The following is a 17530-nucleotide window of genomic DNA, read 5'->3' as shown; positions in this document are numbered from 1 at the left end:
GCTCCATGCCACCAAACTTTTAATGGGATCATCCTCCCAACTCCCGGATGCCAGCCAGCTCCTTTCCATTCTTCACCTTTTTACCAATCCCGAGTGCGGCGCCTCGCCGTGTGTGTGACCAAAATCACAAATCTCAGCCGAGAACACTACATAATATTAATACTATAATATACCAAAAAAAAAAAAAAAAAAAAAAAAAAAAAAAAAAAAAAAAAAAAAAAAAACGGAAAATGTCATTGTCAACAACAAGTTTCCCATCCTTTGGCTTGCTGCCAGTCGAACTGCAGCTCCAGATCTGGAAGGAAGCGCTTGCTCCCGTCACGGTCTTGTACCTCGAAGTTCGCCGTCTACCAGACGGCAAGCACAATTATGCTGCAAAGCTGCCCAAACTCGCCGTGACCGTCTACGGAGCAAAGCCGCACAACGTGGGCCAGTCCTGCAAAACTGCCCGCACCCTCATGAAACAGACCTTCGGCTCGCCTCTCCGGCTGAAGGGCAGCGCCAGCGCCCGCTGGGTGAACCTGGACAGGACCGTCATCCACATCGGCGACCCCGTGGACGCGGCGACGATCCTGGACGCCCTCGAGCCCGGCGACCTGCCGCGGATCAGACACGTCGTGCTGCCGTGGCGGTCTGACAACGTCGCACACATGATCACGGCCTGCAGGATGGTTTCTACTCGCTGCAAACACCTGTCGTCCATGACTTTCAATCCCTACTTTAACCTGCCCGTCCCGGCTCGAAAGTGTCGCTGCCACGCCATGGACGAGCAGATCACCAGCTTTTACGCCGCCATTCCGGACTACTCGGATCTGCCATGGTGGGACTATTCGATGGATCTGATGCAGACCCGGTCGCGGCTGCTGCCATATTTCGACAATCCGCGGCCGAGGATGCACATGGTGCCTTTCCATCTCGTGAGGGCCAATCTCTAAAGTGACGGGGTTGTGGTTTTTGATCATGGGGGGCGCCAGGCATGTGAACCCTTATGTTTTACCACATGAGCCGGAAAAGAAGCCTGTCGGAGATGGAAAGGTGGGCGACTTTTGGAGGCTTTATTTTTGTCATGTTCCTGCTCTGCGCGCTGGCAGCCCTCTATAATGTCGGGAATCTATTTCGAGGGTGGAATCTAGATAGTCTATATCGGCAGTTTTCGTTAGAAAAAAAGGAGACTTGGACGTCTAGATTTTTAATTTCATCAGATCCTCCAGCCTGATTAAGATAAGAACCCCTCTGGTTCGTGACCAATCTTATCGGCGACATACCCTCCCTCCTCTCGACAACAAAAATCACAATTGTACTGCGGTATACCCAAACGCCCAAACCTTGACCTTGGCACTACCAAAGCACAACTCCCTGGAAATATCCGTCGCGAAGCCGCTCGAGATCCTGCCCACCTCGTGCCGAGGAGGGTGAGGTAGGGCGCTGCCGGGGTGGCTTGGTAAATGTCGTAGGCCTTGGGTGTCTGGAGGTGAAGATTGAATAGGATTTGGAGCTTCATTGTGTTGGGTGTTGGTGTTGGGATCGATGTTCGTGGGTTGGGGGGCAAAAACAGTGGGGAGGATAGCAAGGTTGGTTGCACAATTGTGAATCAACCGAGAATACAATCACGCCAGAGATCAGGCGTTTGATGTCATCAAGGATTTTTCGAGATGAAAGCTTTATGAGAAATGTCACGGGCTTTTCTCTTCGTTTCATTGGATTGGACAGCAAGCGTGTTTAAACGGCTTTTTCAAGGCTTCAGGGTATGCTTTTATTGCTTTATCATGTCTGCCTGCTGATGATTTATCACAACCTGCAAGATTTGCCTCAAGTTTAAATCACCGTGATTTCATTCATAGAATCTTTGCTTGGTTCTAGATGGCACATATTTCTCGGCCTTCAAATGCGGCCAACAACCATCATCTAGTGTTTTTGTTGTAAGCTCTGCAGCAAGGGTTCAAGCACCCGTCGCTTCTCGGCCAGCACCTGAGCCTTTGCCACCTCGGCATCCCTCGCCTTCTGCCTCAGCTGCTCCAGGTGCTCCGGATCGATCACCCCAGGTTCCGGCTTGGTGTACACAGGCCTGACGGTGAAACGGCCCATGATCTGTCCCATTCCGTATGCCTTGCCTGTAACCTCGCCTGCCTTGATTTTCTTGTCGTCATCCTCCAGCAGTACCGCATTCGTGATGAAGTTGGTGGTAATACCCGGCATCACCTGGAATGGGAAGCCACCCCAGTCCATCTCAACACGTCCGGATTTACGGACGATCATCTTACCCACGTAACCCACTGTGTCCGGGTATGGGTTCAAGGGATCATCCTCGTTCTCGTCCTCACCCTCTCCGTCCATGACGTCTGCCTTCTTCTCTCCATCGGTCAGATCAACCGTCTCGCCGACATCCATAGTCACAACGTCATCATCGACCGGTTCGTCCTTAACGATGCTCTTGGGCTTTGGTCTGTGCACGACGCGAAGTGGAGGTAGCGTAGGAGGGAATTGGAAGAGGTAAAGCCGACCGTCCTTGGAGTCGGCTTCCGGTCGAGGGCCAAACTCCTTGAGCAGCATAGAGTATTGCCTCGCCCTTGTCTCCTCCTCCCTACTTTGGTAGATCTTGACCTTTGGTTTCTTCTTCTCTTCTTCCTCCTCCTTAATCCTCTTCTCAGCCTCGGCCGCACGCTGCAGGCGCTTGTCGTCAATCTCAGTGACCTCGACAAACTTGCCATGCTCGTCCTTGACCTTGACCTTGCGGTTGTCAGATGCTCCCGGCCAAACCTTGCCATCGTCCTTCATCTCAATGTCTTCGTCAGGGGTCTTGACGGGACTTTCATCCACCTCCTCGACGATGCCCGCGGCTGCCTTCTCCTTGGCCACCATGTCTGCTGTGGTTGCGACGACGAGCTCCTTCTTTTGCGGCTCGCGTCGGGTGATACCCATGGGCATTACCTCACGTTTCCGTGATGGCTGTCTGGATGATGATGTGCCCTCCTTGGTCTCCTCCTCGTCGTAGTCGTCCATCATAGGCCCGCTGAACATGTCGGCGTTGAGCCGGTTGGACTGGTCGCGGTAGCCACTGGACTTGAATCCCGAGTCGGTCTTGAAGCCAGATGAAGCTAGTGATGCAAAATACCGGTGTTAATCACGTGTATTCTCGAGTGAACAGGGGAGGAAACAACAACAACAATGCAATAGACATACATGCTCCAGGGTTTCCAAAGATGGAGTTGCCAGCAGTATACCTGCGATCGAACCCGCCGCGGCCCATGGCGTCACCTCTTCCTCGAGCCCGACGCCCTCGACCCCGGGCCCGCTGTAAGCGCTGGTCTTCCGCGAGCTTGATGTTTTGCTTCCGCAGTTCCTCCTGCGCAAGGCGCTCCCTCTCCGCATCTCCACGCCGAACAGCCCGTGGCTTGAACTTGGATCCGCTGGACGCGGCGCTGCTGCTGGCCGCTACGGACGCTCCCCTGGCCCGCGTTGATGCCACGCCGCGGGTTCTAGGTACCGGCACCGATGCAGGTGCCGCTGGCGCTTCCTCCACCGCGCTGCTGCTGCTGCCACCGCCGGCATCTGGTGCGGATGTTGGCGGCGCTGCCGGTGTTGGTGCCGGTGCTGGTACCGCTGTCTCTGTGCTCTCAACCGCAGCGTCGCCAGCCTGGTCTTCGTTTCCTACTGAGGCGGCGGCGGACCCCCCTCTTCCAACAGCGGCCCCGGCTCGAGCAGCCCGGCCCCTACCCCTGCCCCGGCCCCTGGGCCGCCCGGTAGGCGCCATCTGATATTAGTCCCAGCTACCCCAAGCTGACGAATGCTGTTCGCCGCTGTGGCTCGACTTTTTTCTTTTCTCCCAGAGTGAATCCGCAATTTCGTCTTAGGAGGGCTAACAATCTTCTAACGGGCAAGAGATTTCAGCGCTTATGGGAAGGTTTTTTTTTTTCCCCCAATCCTGACCCAAGAGATGGGCAAGGTTTTGGTAGGCGGTGTTGACCAGGGTATGACGCCACTAGGTTTTTCTGCGTTAGACGCGTCGCGTCGGCCTATGAAGAGATCGAATCGATACTGGGAAGAGGAAAAAAAAAAATTGCTGCACAGTTCAAAAGGCCGGTCGTGCTCATAACCCACTTTGCAAATGAGTCGTAATCGTAGGGAAGGTACCCTGATTTATGCGGGGTTATCGAGAATGTGACCGGGTTAGGGTTTGTGTTTCAGCTATTTGCACCTTCTTTTCTACTCATGGCTCAATTTCTATTACCTAAAATTTAGCGCCTACATTCACCTTGCCCCTGTACCGCCCGAACAAATTACGTCTCGCAGGCCATTTCGCAGGCCATTTCTACAACATGGACTTGAACCGTGCATGAGGTCACCCACGAGAACAAGTGCCAAGCCATGTTTGAAACGTAACTCTATGGACTCAAATCATCTGACCGATGTTCTACAAGGTATTGAGCGTTGACTTGTTGTAATGTATTGCGTACACGGTATATACCAAAAAGGATGGAGAGAAATCTACTTCTCTGCCTGGAAGGAACGCCATGCCATGTTCATTCCCCCAAAATCAAGCTCCAGTCCTAAGCCGCTGACTGCCCCATTTGACTGCGGAGCCCAACTTATCACGGCGGATCCACCATAACCAACGGGAAACAAGCAACAAGATAATCAAATAAACAACCTCATATAACACATATCACAGCCCTGCCGGAGCTGGTGCTGCTGCTGGTGCTGCTGCCGTTTGCTGCCATGCCGTCAGCATCTCCATTTCCTGCTTCCACAACCACCGCAGGCGAGGGCCGCGTGGTTGCCAAACTCCTACCCACGGGCGTCTCTGGCATCGAGAAGCTCGCATACAGATACCCACTCAAACTCATCACGCCACCGCGACCCACGGACCGACAGAGTGTGCTCATATTTCTCCTGTCCTACGGCGGCGGCCTCGTGGCCGGCGACCAGGTCGTGCTGGACATTGACGTGCAGGCCGGCGCGAGGGTCAGCATCGTGACGCAGGGGTACACAAAGGTATTCAAGTCGCCGAGCCGCGACGTCGTGACCCGCCAGGAGCTGCGGGTCCGCATCGCCGACGACGCCGCCCTCTGCCTGCTGCCCGACCCCGTCCAGCCCTTTGCCGACAGCGTGTACGAGCAGGCCCAGACCTTCCGACTGGCCACTCTTCGCTCGTCCCTGTGCATGCTGGATTGGGTCTCACAGGGCAGGGCCGCGCTCGGCGAGGAGTGGGATTTCAAGCGCTGGGCAGGCCGGAACGAGGTCTGGGCCTGCGCTGCCGGCGGTGCTGACAAGGATGAAAACGACAGGCTGCTGGTGCGGGACGCCATCGTGCTCGACCACGACGGCGCGGGAAAGTACGCCGAGTCCCTGAGGGCGTCGATGCAGGGCAACGGCGTCTTTGGCACCCTGATACTTCGGGGCCCGCTCATGGGCCAGCTCGGGGAGTTCTTCCTGTCCGAGTTCGCCGCGCTTCCGAGGCTCGGGGCCCGGGATTTCAGGACGCCCGAGGCGGTCGCCAAGGCGGCCAAGGCCGGGCCCGCGAAATCGCAGCTGGAGAAGTGGCGTGCCGCGAGGCTGGACATGGAGCGGAGGCACAAAGTGCTCTGGTCCGCGGCCAACGTGAGGGGTTGCGTCACCGTCAAGTTTGGTGCAGCCGAGGTTGAGGGTGCTAGAGAATGGATCGGCAGCATGCTAGAGCAGGATGGGAGCGTGATTGAGCATTTTGGAGCGCACGCATTGCTATGTCTCCGTTGATGAGAGTTACGCTTTGGTGGTTCTTTTATTGTCTGCTTGCCAACGCAGCGTCATGGTTTCGGTTTGAGACCGGCCGGAGTTCAACGTCTTCAGTCATTGTTCCGTGTAATAACGGATATCTAACCTGTGGAGTGGCTATGGGCTGAGCTGCTGGCAATTGACGGATAGGAGCACACTCGGCTGTTCCAGCTGGGCATAAACACCCAGCGTGCAGTGCAGACTTGGGACATTGTTCATGTTACATGCCCATATACAGGTTGTGATGGTGGCAACTGAAACTAGAGGCTTGTACTAGTTCTAGAACTAGGGGCTATCGCAGTGGCATCCTGACAACTCTAGGGCTATGGGCTAACCTGAAGCCAAGGTACGTCAGGGGATCCGGGCCTAATGCAAGCTGTACACGTTTTTTTGTGCAGCCTCTATGCGACCACTTATGTTGGTCGGTTTAAATGCCGAACACTACTCGGTAGACGACGGGTGTTTTATGATATAAACCATGTCCCATTACCAGCCCCTTTCCAAAGATCACCGGTGCATGCATACGCGTTGGAATTTAGACTTCTGACGACACCCCAGTCAAAACCTTGATGGTTTCTATGGTTCGCATGCACAAAATGCATAGTTATATACGGGCAACAAGGTAGGAAATTATACGCAACTTGATCGTTTTCTTCGTATTCAATGCTAGACTTAGTCGTATTCCCCCCCTCGAAGCTCTGACCCCCCGCAGCCCAACGATCCGATGTTCTCTTGCCAGCGTGCTATTGATCTACCGGTAGTTATGACGAACCCAACTCTGTATCCCTGTCCCATCCCCCTTTTTGTGTATGAGCAGCGCGATTGCCGAAGACGAAGCCTTTTCCATGTCTGCCGGTGCAGGGTAAGTGTTGTGTCATAAAAATGGCCATGACATAATGGACGCGTACCGCAGTGTATTCGGCTCGTATGTAGAGCCCAGGGTATTTGTATTCTACGGTGATAATATTGGAAGCAAGATTGAGTCCATCAAAACACGGTCTCGTCACGAGGCAAATCGACGGATGTGAGCTGATATTCTTATCTTCTGCACGGAGCAGTCATGACACAGAATCCCAAGAGGTCCCAAGATTTGCAAGAAGGCATGAAAGTACTCATTCATGGGTCATTGTCCCACAACGCGCCCTTCTAGGCTTATCGCCAGTCAAGCACAGACTCTGTTTTTTTTTTTTTTTTTTTTTTTTTTTTTTTTTTTTTCTTTCTCTCTCTGTCTCTTCCAGCCTCACCGTAAACAGGACCCAAATGATAAAGAGCCCCTGTTGGCCTTGTTGACTCACTTCCCTGCCCATGTTTGTGTCATTTCTAAACAACGTGCTCTTCTGGTCTACATCATTTCAAACTTTACGAGGTAAAAAGCAGCGCATGACCGTGAAGCAAGGCACCCTTGGCATTCGCAACCAACAAACAAGGTGAGCACAGAGGGGGTGGGTAATTTTTTCCTCGGTGAGGCCGTCGTTGGCTCTGCCCCCTCTTGAGGCGTCCGTTTGCCTTAAGTCGTCGTTGGTGGTAATTCTCGGTGAAGGAACGAACCCCCGGGGCCAAGACGCTAATTGGAACCAAACTGATCGAGAGTCAGGAAAAAATACACATCGTTTTTTGTCTCCACACTTCCAAGACTTGGCTGACCTGATTTTTTTTTCGCGAACTTTTCGCAATAAAAACGGCTTTTGGAGACTGCGGCCGATTTTCGGTCCTTCATCTACCAGGGGTCCTGACTGAACCCGTCAAGGGCTGTCTTGCCTGTCAAAGCAGACGAGAGCCAGCCAACCGGTTCATTGGATACTCACCGTACTTGATCTACCTCTTGCGAGTGTCATAGATGCCCAAAGATCCATATTCAAAGTGACCTGTCACGGTAGTTAGTGGGTGGCTCTGGGTGGATGTTGGTTAGGCCTTCTTTTTTCCCTTCCCTTTCCAGCCTAAACTGAACTGGTGCTGACTAAATCCAAAGGTCCCTTACAGCAAAGACGCAAGCAAGCCAGCACGATAAATCGGATATTGGATGAAGCGCCGTGGTGGGTGGGGTAGAGGCTGATTCAAGGATGAAATCACATGACCAAAGTACCCCAACTTGCCCAGCAGCCCAGTTACTTGGTTGAGTCCTGTCTCCCCAAATCGCTTATGACTTTGATACAACATTGGGATCAACCCAGGCAAAAATTGATCGATTTGCCAAGCTAGGTAAATTAATGCTGGGAAAGCCAGCTAGGTTAGCCAGGTAGATAGGTAGATACCTTATTCGATCCCCCAGCTAGGTGTACGTAACGGTACCTTACGTAGACTCTACCTAGTATTGTGGCTAACTCTACGATTGATTAGCGCCAATTGGAGAATCTGCAAGCCCGGCCAGTCGTGTAACGTAAGCCAGGATTTGTTTTCTAGGCGATGGATTTTTGTTTCTGGACGATTGATCTTGTAAAATGACTGGCCAATCCCCGCAAAGCTACCCTGACGTTTGAGATAACGGACGAACAGTAGCTCGCCACTAGTAGAGTAGCTGTTCGTGACCATTTATTTAGCTTAGCTCGGCCCTGGACCCTCCCTACAGGGAGTACGAATACCTACAGGTTTAAAGAGACGAGAAGCGAGTTGGTCCCCAGGCAAGACATGAGGCTTGAAGCCAGCAAGGCCCAGCTACCCCATCAACCTATTCAGCTCAGCGGTGGCTGATGGAAACTCGAGAAAGAGTACAGAAGAGATTTAAAAAAAAAATATAATAATAACCCACTTGTAAGCGATCGCAGGGGAAAATGGAGCTTTCTGCCATCCTTCAACTTCAAGGGAAAAAAAAAAGCCAGGGGAAAAACGGGCCAGTTGAAGGTAGATGAGGAAAGCTATTGTGGTATGTAGATCAAGTTACCAAATGTCGGTCAGAGTCGACACTAGGTTATCATTCCCGGTAAAAACCTACCATTGCATCCAAAAGTCCGTGGCAATCGGCCAGAAAACTGCAGGGGGCTTATTTGCCTCGTGACAGCATCTGGCATGGCGGCTTGCTTTTTCAATACATGGTTTGGCTCTTGGCTGGGGAATCTGACCAGGCTGTTCGTCTCCAAGGATGAAGAAGAGAAAGAAGAAAAAAAATCCCTCGGATCTTGCGGCTTTGATTTGATTTTGACTTTAATTAATATTACTGTTAATGCTATAGTCTAGTGGTCTACTCCTCGATTTCTCCTCTTTCTTTTGCCTCCCCGCAACAAAAAATGAGTAAAACGACAAAAGAGGACCGTGAGCCTCCCACGTATCAAGCGAGCAATTATCAATGTCACAACGTGCGCCCACCCGCGCAGAAAGAGAGAAAAAAAAAAAAAAAAAAAAAAAAGCTGAGATGGGAGAAGAATGCCCACTTACTCAGGATTCACGGGCCGGCTGGCAAAATTTTTATTTTCTTGTCTCTGATCTTTTTCCACAGCATAACCCCAGCCATTAAGGGTCTCAACAATATTCGGTCGTAAAAAACTAGTTGGTACTGTGGATAATGCATGCAATGAATGCACCTCGTAACGAAAGATGTTTTGATTACCTGCTGAACAATTATTTGCTCGGTTGTGAAATCGTTGCATTGCACGATCCCAGGATTAGAGTTGTACTGTATTGATTTCTCACTGGCAGTGGACGTCGCTTGGAAGCGAATGGATCAATCTTGACCAGATCCCAGCGTGCGCAGCCCCTGCTCGTACCCGATGAAACGGTCGGACTTTCGGGTCAGGGAAGGTACTTTGCCAACCCCCCCGTCACCAACTCCAATCTAGCAAAGGTCTCCCTTCGTCACGCGCATGTATCTTTTTGGACCTTGGTACCCTTAGCTTGTAGATCTCCACGGGATTTTGGACAGTGCGTCCGACGCAGGACACCCCCCGCCGCCATCTCCATCTCCAAGCTGCAGAGGTCAAGGCCATTGACCCATTTGTGCGACGCATGGTCTACCAGTTTGAGTTTGGCGGGATTGATTGGTGGCAGAAACGGAGGGCTGGCTTTGACCCCGAAAAGAGATAGATACCACATCAATCAACCTGTCTCACAACCGATCGCATAGCTGTGCTAGAAGGGGGCCAGAACGAAAAAGAAACTTGGGATTGCTTCTTGCTGACGATGCTTGCCTGCTTGGGGTAGGTACCTTGCCAACTGACCGCCCATCCCCACTTGATAAGTTAGAGAGAGGAGACAAAAAAAAATTGAAAGTGAACAAAAAAACCGCCAGCCGTCGTCAGCCAATAGAATCAATAGCCGCGCTGGAGAGACTTCTCCGCCGCCCGCTACAACCGGGTCTGATCGGGTCTTTTTTTTTTTTTTTTTTTGTCTCTTTGAGATTATTCTTTACTCTTTTGTTTTGATTTTATCCTTTTCGGAAACAAGAACGGTACGCATCAGCAAACAGTTCAAAGTCCAACAGAGTTAAAGCTTCGTCCCATCTGTGCTCTTGGTCGCCCGCAACGCCCCGAGCCATATTGGCTGTTAGACCAGTCGTGTGGCCCCGCTGTTTGATCCAGCCTGTCAGGGAAGAGAAAAAAAGAACAGAAAGAAAGAAACCACGCCCAGGGTGCCTGTCACGATAGAACAGACCTGACTAGAGACGGACCAGACACCCACGCAACAGGTCCTTATTAACAAAGTCTTGCGCGCGACTGTCGATCCGCGTCCGCTCGCTACCCTGTTGCTTTCTGCCGAGCTACGATCGACCACAGACCTCGCAATCCCCAACCAAGCGCCTCCGTTTTGCCATTTTCGCCTTCTCCATCTTTGCGACGATACGGCAAACCGTTTGGAGGGCGATATCCCTTTGTTAGACAAAAAGTTACTTACAAGGTCACTTTGCTACTGTTACCTGGGGTACCTTACTTCCGATCCTGGTCGGGCCTCGCCCACCCACGTTCTTTTTTTTTTTTTTTGTCTCTTTTTTTTTTTTTTCTTGCCTTCGACGCCCCCTGGTGTGTGTGGACTGTAACGCTCCTACTGTACATACCTTGCCGAACCTAGGTACCGCACATCAACCGCGCATACCCGAAGCCCACAAACGGCCCCGGCTTCAATCTCATCTTTGCCTGTCCCCTGCTTCCCTCCGATCGGGCAGCTTGCAACTTCGCCTGATGAAGTGCCTTTCGATGGCATACGCTTGCGCAAACCTTGTCTGACATTTGTCGCCTCCGTTGCACAGCAGAAACTTCGCCTGCCTCGGCCGTCTTGATGTACCTTCCCAGACATACCTCGACTTCTCCCTACACCCTGAAGCATGGACCACGGCCCGGACCCTAAGCGGCCACGGCTTGGGCAAGAACCCAACTCGTCGTGGTCCTCCGCCAGGCCGGCGTATCCTTCTTACACTACCCTCCCACGTCTCCCCGAACAAGCGTCTGGCCAACCGCACCAGCACCAGCATCAACATCAACAACATCAACACCAACACCCTCCTCACAATCACTACCCTCGGAGCACCGATTCTCCAGCCCTGCCGCCATTACTTACGAGTCCATACAACAACAACCGCTCCCATGAGGCGGATCCGTATCCTTCCCGGCCTTCGCAACCGCCACAGTCACCGGCGCATCCTCCTTACCAACCAGCCTATTCGCCCCGCGAGTCGCCAGGTGGTGGTGGCGGCGGTGGTGTGAAGCGAGATCCCGAAGAACACTTACCTCATCCGAACAACCGCCGCCAGAACTCGACAGGAAATGCGCCCGAACCGCATCCGGTGACTCCTCACGGTCTTCCCGCGCACGGCATGCAAGCGCAGTCGCCCGCACCGCCTCCACCTTCGCAGCACCCACAGCCACCACATCGACCGCAACATCAACAACCTCTCCCTCAACAGCCGCCGCCCATGGATGACCGGAGACAGCCCAGCTTCGATAACGGCCAGTCTGGACCCGTGTTTCGCCAGCAGCAGAGCTACGCGCCGCCGCCGCCTCCTCCTCCACCCCCTCAAACGCACAACCATGCTCATATTCAATCGCCGTATGAGCAGTCTCCAACCCACAACATGTATTCTACACCTTATCAGAGCAACCAAGAATATAGCCCATATGGGAGTACGTCGTCGGTGACTACCGGCAAACAGAGGCCCAAGCACCAGCGCGCATCTCAGGTATGATATCCTCCTCTGCAGTGTCTGCGACCTGATATAAATCTAACACGTGCTGGCGCATAGGCTTGTGATCGGTGCCGACATCTCAAGGCCAAGTGTGATGAGCAGAAACCATGCAAGAACTGCAAGGAGAAAAACGAACCGTGCAACTACAAGGAGCCCATAGTTAAACAGTACGAGTTGAACACGAATTTCCCGGTCTAATTTGCCCAGTTACAAGGCTAATTTGATTCGCCTCATAGACAAGACAAGGTCCAGACGGAGCTCCTCGAGGCGGTCACCAGCATGAGTACGAGCTTTGCCGATATAAAATCGTTGATTTCAGGGGTCGATTCGCGTCTTAGTACTCGTCTTACGAATCTTGAGGAAGCGATGAGGACCATAGTCGCTGCTATCCGACCCGGCGCCGTGCAACCTTTTCCCTTGTCTGTCAAAAGGGAGCTAAGCGGAAGCGAGGATACTGCTTCAAATGGACCACACGAATCTCCAAATTCTGGCCGGGGCGAGCCGATTGGAAGTCCCCAAGTGCCCCTGTTGGGGCCCATGGACAAGCAGCAAGCAACTGAGGAGGCAGCTCATTCAGCAACTGCCGAAGAGCTGATTATTTCCAAGGAGGCCGAGGAACCAATCGCGCCTGTTATTCTCGACGACGATAGACCGGATATCCCACCTGGTTCCCCCGTACCTGCCGGAAAACCCGCGATTCCAGAAAACCACACAACAGGAACCGGCAACTTGCTCATGTGGCCGGCCATCCAAAACCTCGTCGGCCACCTTTTGGTGGAAAATGGCATCAAGTACCCAAAAACATACCCACTCACCATCGAGGAAAACAGGGGTCTGTTACATTTATATGGTCGAGGAGAGGGGAGCAAAAAGAGGCCGGGTGGCAGGGAGGTTCCCAACGATTTTGGACTTCTTACGTCTGCCTATCCCGAAGACGTAGCACCATCGCCATCATCCAACAATGATTGGGGCTGTATGGATGCTATGGAGACCGCGCCTTTTAGTCCACAGAATCTTCCTCCAACGCCCGAAACGAAGACCCCTTCCCGAAAGACGGTCGGAGGCCTCAGGTTTGATCATGATCATGTGTGGAAGCTTGTGGATAGCTACAAGGAGAACATGCAGAACATGCACCCCATTATTCTGCCCAAGGATCTGGACGCTTTGATCAAAAATTTCCTTGACAGCCTTCCTACGGTTTACGTAACCAAATCTGTCAGGCCGCCACCCATTGCAGGGTTTGCCGCAAAGCACGAAATTGTTGGTGAGAAGCGAAAACGGGAGGACACAGACGACGGCTCGGAACCCAAGGTGGCGCCTCAAAAACGTCCTGCGCCATCTCGCCACATCAGCACTGCCGTAGTTCTCTGTATTCTTGCCCTGGGAGAGATCTGTCTACACAAGGACCGTATCCCAGATGTTGTTCCTACACATGGCGAGATGCAAAGTCAAGGTTCCTTCAGCTCTCAGCCCTACGGCTCTCAAGGTTCCCCGGCCTCCCGAAATGGTGTACCACCATCCCCCATCCAGGGGACACCGCCTTCGGTAACGTCGCACCCGACAGGCAGCAGGCGAGCCTCTTTTCAGGGTTCCGCTGGTTCTACATCAGGGCCGATAAGGAGGAATATGGATGTGATCCCGGGTCTACAGTACCTGGCCAATGCGACCGACATTCTGGGCAATCAAATGGGAGGGACGTCGGTATGGCACGTATACGCCAACATTTTGGCTGGTCTTTACTACGGTCAACTGGGCAGGGTTATGGAGAGTTACTGGCATATCCATCATGCCTGCGTCAAGGCGCAGCATCTCCTTAGGAAGTGAGTCTTTCCCTTCCCTTCCATTTCATTCCCCTCTCCTCCAGGAATTAGATGGATTTGGTCACTAACCTGCTTTTATCAAGCCACTTCTCTCGTCTCACATGTGCAAAGGGCCAAACACAAGACATTAAGGACACCCGTTACTATCTCATTTATTGGACATGTATGCAACTTGAAAGGTATGTATTTTTTTCTTGTTTTTTAATAAAACCTGTTTGCTTCCTTTTTGCCAGTGCTGACCAAGTTTGCAGCGACATCATCGCCGAGTTGAATTTACAACAGTCGGGTATCAGTAATTACGAGCAGAGCATGCCACACCCTAATTTGGAACACATGATCGAGTGTGGGATCGACCAACGTGTCGCCTATAGCTACTACGGGCAGCTATGGCTACGGAAGACGCTCAACAAGGCGCACACAATGCTATATGGGCCCAAGGCTGAAAGAGACAAATACACCCTGATAACTTTGGTGAAAATCATGCACTCGAACCTGACCGACAGCGAAGATCTTTGGTGGCCAAAGTTTCATGACCATGATCCCCCGACTCCGGCCGACAACATACTCGACGCTAGACTGCGAGCCAAGTATTGGGGCGCCATGAACATCATTTGCCGGCCGGTCATTAAATCTATACTAATGCTAGATTATCAGGGGATGCAGGAAAGCCTCGATCCAACCGATCCCTTAAATCAGCTTTTGGATCCCAACGACAAAACTGTTTTGGAAATAGCAGAAAAAGGCATTAATGCGCTTCTTCATAGTACAAAGGCCTTCCACAATCTTGCTGAAAGGCGGTATATTGTCACCAACATTTTTGGTACAGCTCAAGCGTAAGTTTTTGGAACCCGGATCTTTTCTTCTTCTTTTCCTCACGCTGACATTCGTTTTTTGATGAATTTTTAGTCAATGGGGCAACCTGATTACTCTTGCCGCGGTCTACAGGAACCAGCACCTCTCACATTTTATCGACGCCGGGGAGCTCAAATATCTTTTCGACAAAATGATACAGTTCCTGGAGGTCATCTCGCATCGATCAAGCGCCCTCGAGGTTGATGGGAAAATCCTCGTTGGTCTGAGGGACTCTCTGTTCCCCCCAGGGTTTTCCCGACCCGAAACGCACTCAGCTACCAGCTCAAGTGCGCCTCAATCGACAAGCATTCACACATCAATGGCGACTCAGCACGCTTTCCAGCCGTTGCCGATGAGCCCCGTACATACGAGCCCTATAGTACCTCAATTCGGGCCTCACCCGATGCCCCCGAATGGGCTGCCGTCGTTCTCTTACCCTTCTCACCCTCCTCAACTTCACCCTCCTCAACTTCATCCTCACCCTCACCCACCTCAGCCGTCCCATCAAACACAGAACGGAGTAATGGATGTTCAGGTACCTCGATGAGGCTGCTCTTCAGAAAGGCGTAACTCGCATTCGCCATCCCACCGAGGTTTTCTGCAAGCAGGAAGCAGGACATCGCAGTACGCTTTTGCTAAGCCTCGCTTCGCTTCAAATTCCACATGCTGTGTCACGTTGACAGGGCTCGCACAAAAAGCAAGTTTGACGAGTTTTCAAGACCGGACTTTTCGAACATAGTCTGACTTGTGGTGTGGTGGCGATAGGATACGCTGAAACGAACTACTTTGGGAGGCTCGCACTGTACATGATTGCAGTGGAGCCCTGCCACATAATTACCTCGTTAATATTTGTCATTTAAACGCCCTTACATTTTCTTTGGATTTGGATCAGCCTCTCCCTTACTCTTGGTTCGGCATCTTGCTTGCATTGCACATCTTTTTTTTTGTTCTCATGCTCTTTTCCTTCCCGACTTGACAGGATCATAACTGTCTTCAGACGTGGATGAAGCCGTTTGATGGCCAAGGCAGGAAATATCATGCTCAGCGACGTTTTGTATTCTCTGTTTTATCTTCTTGGATGAAGCGTACCTGCATACATACCCATTTACAAGGTCGGCTTTTTCTTTGATTTACTTTTTCTCTGAGTCATGTTATTCACGCATACTCTAATGATGGTATATTTTGTTTTTCTTTTTCTTTAAAATTATATTGCGCGGTACTAAGTGGTAGCTGTGCGGCGGACAGGTCCGTTGCGAGTACATGTTGCATATAGATGGCTGGTTCAGAGCGGATTGTATCTGAGTGTTGAAGTACTTTGTTGGATAAGATATATTTCTGTGGTCTCATGGATCTCTTTACGGGGCAATATAACATCAAAGGCCATCATCATCATCATCCTTGATCATTTCTAGCTCCGAAAATTGTGAATAAAAATGAACGCACGCGCAATCAAACGCCAACACCAAACACCATCTAGTTTTAGATAGTTGGAGGAACTAGATGTCAAGTTTGAGCCCCTGAGCTTAAGAATACAAAGTTTATCTCCCTGTCCAAACTTCATAATGGCACTACGGTTAAACAAAGCCAGCCGTCGGGATAGGCGGCCTCGCGCATCAGACCCTCCAGCGGCGCGGAAAAGGGCACAGGGGCGCCGTGAAGCACCACGTTTGCCAGAACTGGATCCCTGCTGCTGGGGAATAAGGCTGGGAGCAGGTCACGTAGCGTCGGGCCTAGAGTCTGCGGCGTGCCTATTGATTCGAAAGCCAAGTCAGCGATATGTCATTGTGCAGCTTCTCTTGTTTCGTGGCACTGCACTGGGTTGGAGTAGCGGGCAAAAAAAGAAAAAAAGAAAAATTCAGGGGACTTTTTTTTTGGGGCTTTTTTTCTTTGCTCACGATTTGCCATCTTAGGCGGCACGAGGGTCTGCATGACCCTAAAAGACCCAGCGGGCGGCGCTCCCCCCGTACCAGCACCACCGTTGCCGCCGCCGCTGCTGGGGATGTAGATGCGCAGCGGCACGTGCTTGATCGGGGTGCTGGGGTTGAGCAGGCGGGCGTTGATGCGGGCCCAAGCCGGGTAGTCGGCGTCGCGGACGGCGTTCCACAGCGCGGTGGTGTCGGCCTTGCTCATGCCCATGATCTGCTTGGCGTGTCCGTTGCGCACAAAGTCGGCCTCCTTGACGCCGTTGAGGAACGTATCGCCCACGTGCCAGTCGTCCCCTTCTTGGACCGTCAGGCGCCAGGGGAGCGCCGGCTGGTAGAGGTCGACGAGCAAGCCGAGCGGCAGGGCGCGCAGCGCGATCCCCTCGTGGTGGAAGCTCGTCGGGACCGGGGTGGACGGCGGGAGGAAGGCGCGGATCCGGGGGAGGAGCAGAGATAGGTAGGATACCCGCGGGAGCGAGGTTATGAAGGGCGTATTAGGGAGGGAGGGGTGCGTGATGTAGAGCGGGATGGTGAGGCGCCAGAGGGTGCGGGGGATGGAGGCGGTGGTGGGTGGTTCCGTGGTCCGTTGGCGTGGTGGTGGTGGCGATTGGGATGCTGCTGTTGCCGACGTGATTCTTGATATTTGCCAGGCCGGATCGGGACCGGGATGAGGTGGGGATGGGGGCCCCGAACCCGGCCCGGGTACCGGGCTGGCGGGGTCGGCTTCTGATCGGCGCGGCGAAGCCATTTAAACCCCCATGCGACGCCTGGTGGAACGGTAGCAGTGACGATGTCTTTTTTTGACGTAACGGTAATTGTGATGGGGGCAGAAATTAGGTGTGCCTAGCCAGAGGCGGTGAGATTAAAAATTCCCGGGTTCCCCGATCACGTTTAAATTGAGTCTAGTCTTGTTCCTTCGTATTTGGAGTACCCGAGAGGAGATAGCGATCTGCCGAATGCCTCTCTCGTCGGGTGTAGTTTTCCCCCCACACCCGTGTGTCTCTCTTCTATTTTTTTGGTCCCGACAGAAACGGCCCAAGAACCGGGTCGTGTCTTTTTTTTTTTTTTTCTCTTAGGGA

At 52.4% G+C, this 17530-nt stretch overlaps 6 protein-coding genes across 6 annotated transcripts; 3 read left to right on the top strand and 3 right to left on the bottom strand.

The window, feature by feature from the left end:
* Positions 1–230: 230 nt before the first annotated feature.
* PgNI_06228 (uncharacterized protein) lies at positions 231–935 on the top strand (the record flags this gene model as incomplete). The annotated part of the gene is made up of 1 exon (XM_031126254.1): positions 231–935. The coding sequence occupies one exon, from the start codon at positions 231–233 to the stop codon at positions 933–935; it is 705 nt and encodes a 234-aa protein (XP_030982325.1).
* Positions 936–1821: 886 nt separating this feature from the next.
* Positions 1822–3751, bottom strand: PgNI_06227 (uncharacterized protein; the record flags this gene model as incomplete). The annotated part of the gene is made up of 2 exons (XM_031126253.1): positions 1822–3095; positions 3181–3751. The coding sequence occupies 2 exons, from the start codon at positions 3749–3751 to the stop codon at positions 1906–1908; spliced, it is 1761 nt and encodes a 586-aa protein (XP_030982967.1). The 3' UTR covers positions 1822–1905.
* A 965-nt stretch (positions 3752–4716) lies between these two features.
* On the top strand, positions 4717–5733 carry PgNI_06226 (uncharacterized protein; the record flags this gene model as incomplete). Its single annotated transcript, XM_031126252.1, has 1 exon — positions 4717–5733. One exon carries the CDS (start codon positions 4717–4719, stop codon positions 5731–5733), a length of 1017 nt encoding a protein of 338 aa, XP_030982976.1.
* Positions 5734–9116: 3383 nt separating this feature from the next.
* On the bottom strand, positions 9117–9332 carry PgNI_06225 (uncharacterized protein; the record flags this gene model as incomplete). Its single annotated transcript, XM_031126251.1, has 1 exon — positions 9117–9332. One exon carries the CDS (start codon positions 9330–9332, stop codon positions 9117–9119), a length of 216 nt encoding a protein of 71 aa, XP_030982320.1.
* Positions 9333–10751: 1419 nt separating this feature from the next.
* On the top strand, positions 10752–17530 carry PgNI_06223 (uncharacterized protein). Its single transcript, XM_031126249.1, has 7 exons — positions 10752–11851; positions 11915–12024; positions 12094–13677; positions 13761–13856; positions 13929–14510; positions 14584–15226; positions 15295–17530. The coding sequence occupies exons 1-6, from the start codon at positions 11000–11002 to the stop codon at positions 15074–15076; spliced, it is 3717 nt and encodes a 1238-aa protein (XP_030982318.1). The 5' UTR covers positions 10752–10999; the 3' UTR covers positions 15077–15226; positions 15295–17530.
* PgNI_06224 (uncharacterized protein) lies at positions 16087–17199 on the bottom strand (the record flags this gene model as incomplete). The annotated part of the gene is made up of 2 exons (XM_031126250.1): positions 16087–16277; positions 16425–17199. The coding sequence occupies 2 exons, from the start codon at positions 17197–17199 to the stop codon at positions 16087–16089; spliced, it is 966 nt and encodes a 321-aa protein (XP_030982966.1).

The sequence above is a fragment of the Pyricularia grisea genome, chromosome I (assembly GCF_004355905.1).
Source record: "Pyricularia grisea strain NI907 chromosome I, whole genome shotgun sequence".
Taxonomy (NCBI): domain Eukaryota; kingdom Fungi; phylum Ascomycota; class Sordariomycetes; order Magnaporthales; family Pyriculariaceae; genus Pyricularia; species Pyricularia grisea.
Note: the sequence above shows the minus strand (reverse complement) of the source record. Positions and strands in the feature narration are given on the sequence as shown.

Bases quoted from the DNA above. Each gene is read 5' to 3' on its own strand.
- PgNI_06223 (XM_031126249.1), top strand. From the start codon at position 11,000: ATGGACCACGGCCCGGACCCTAAGCGGCCACGGCTTGGGCAAGAACCC. The intron at 13,678-13,760 runs GTGAGTCTTTCC...GCTTTTATCAAG, and splicing joins GCGCAGCATCTCCTTAGGAA to CCACTTCTCTCGTCTCACAT. The intron at 14,511-14,583 runs GTAAGTTTTTGG...ATGAATTTTTAG, and splicing joins ATTTTTGGTACAGCTCAAGC to TCAATGGGGCAACCTGATTA.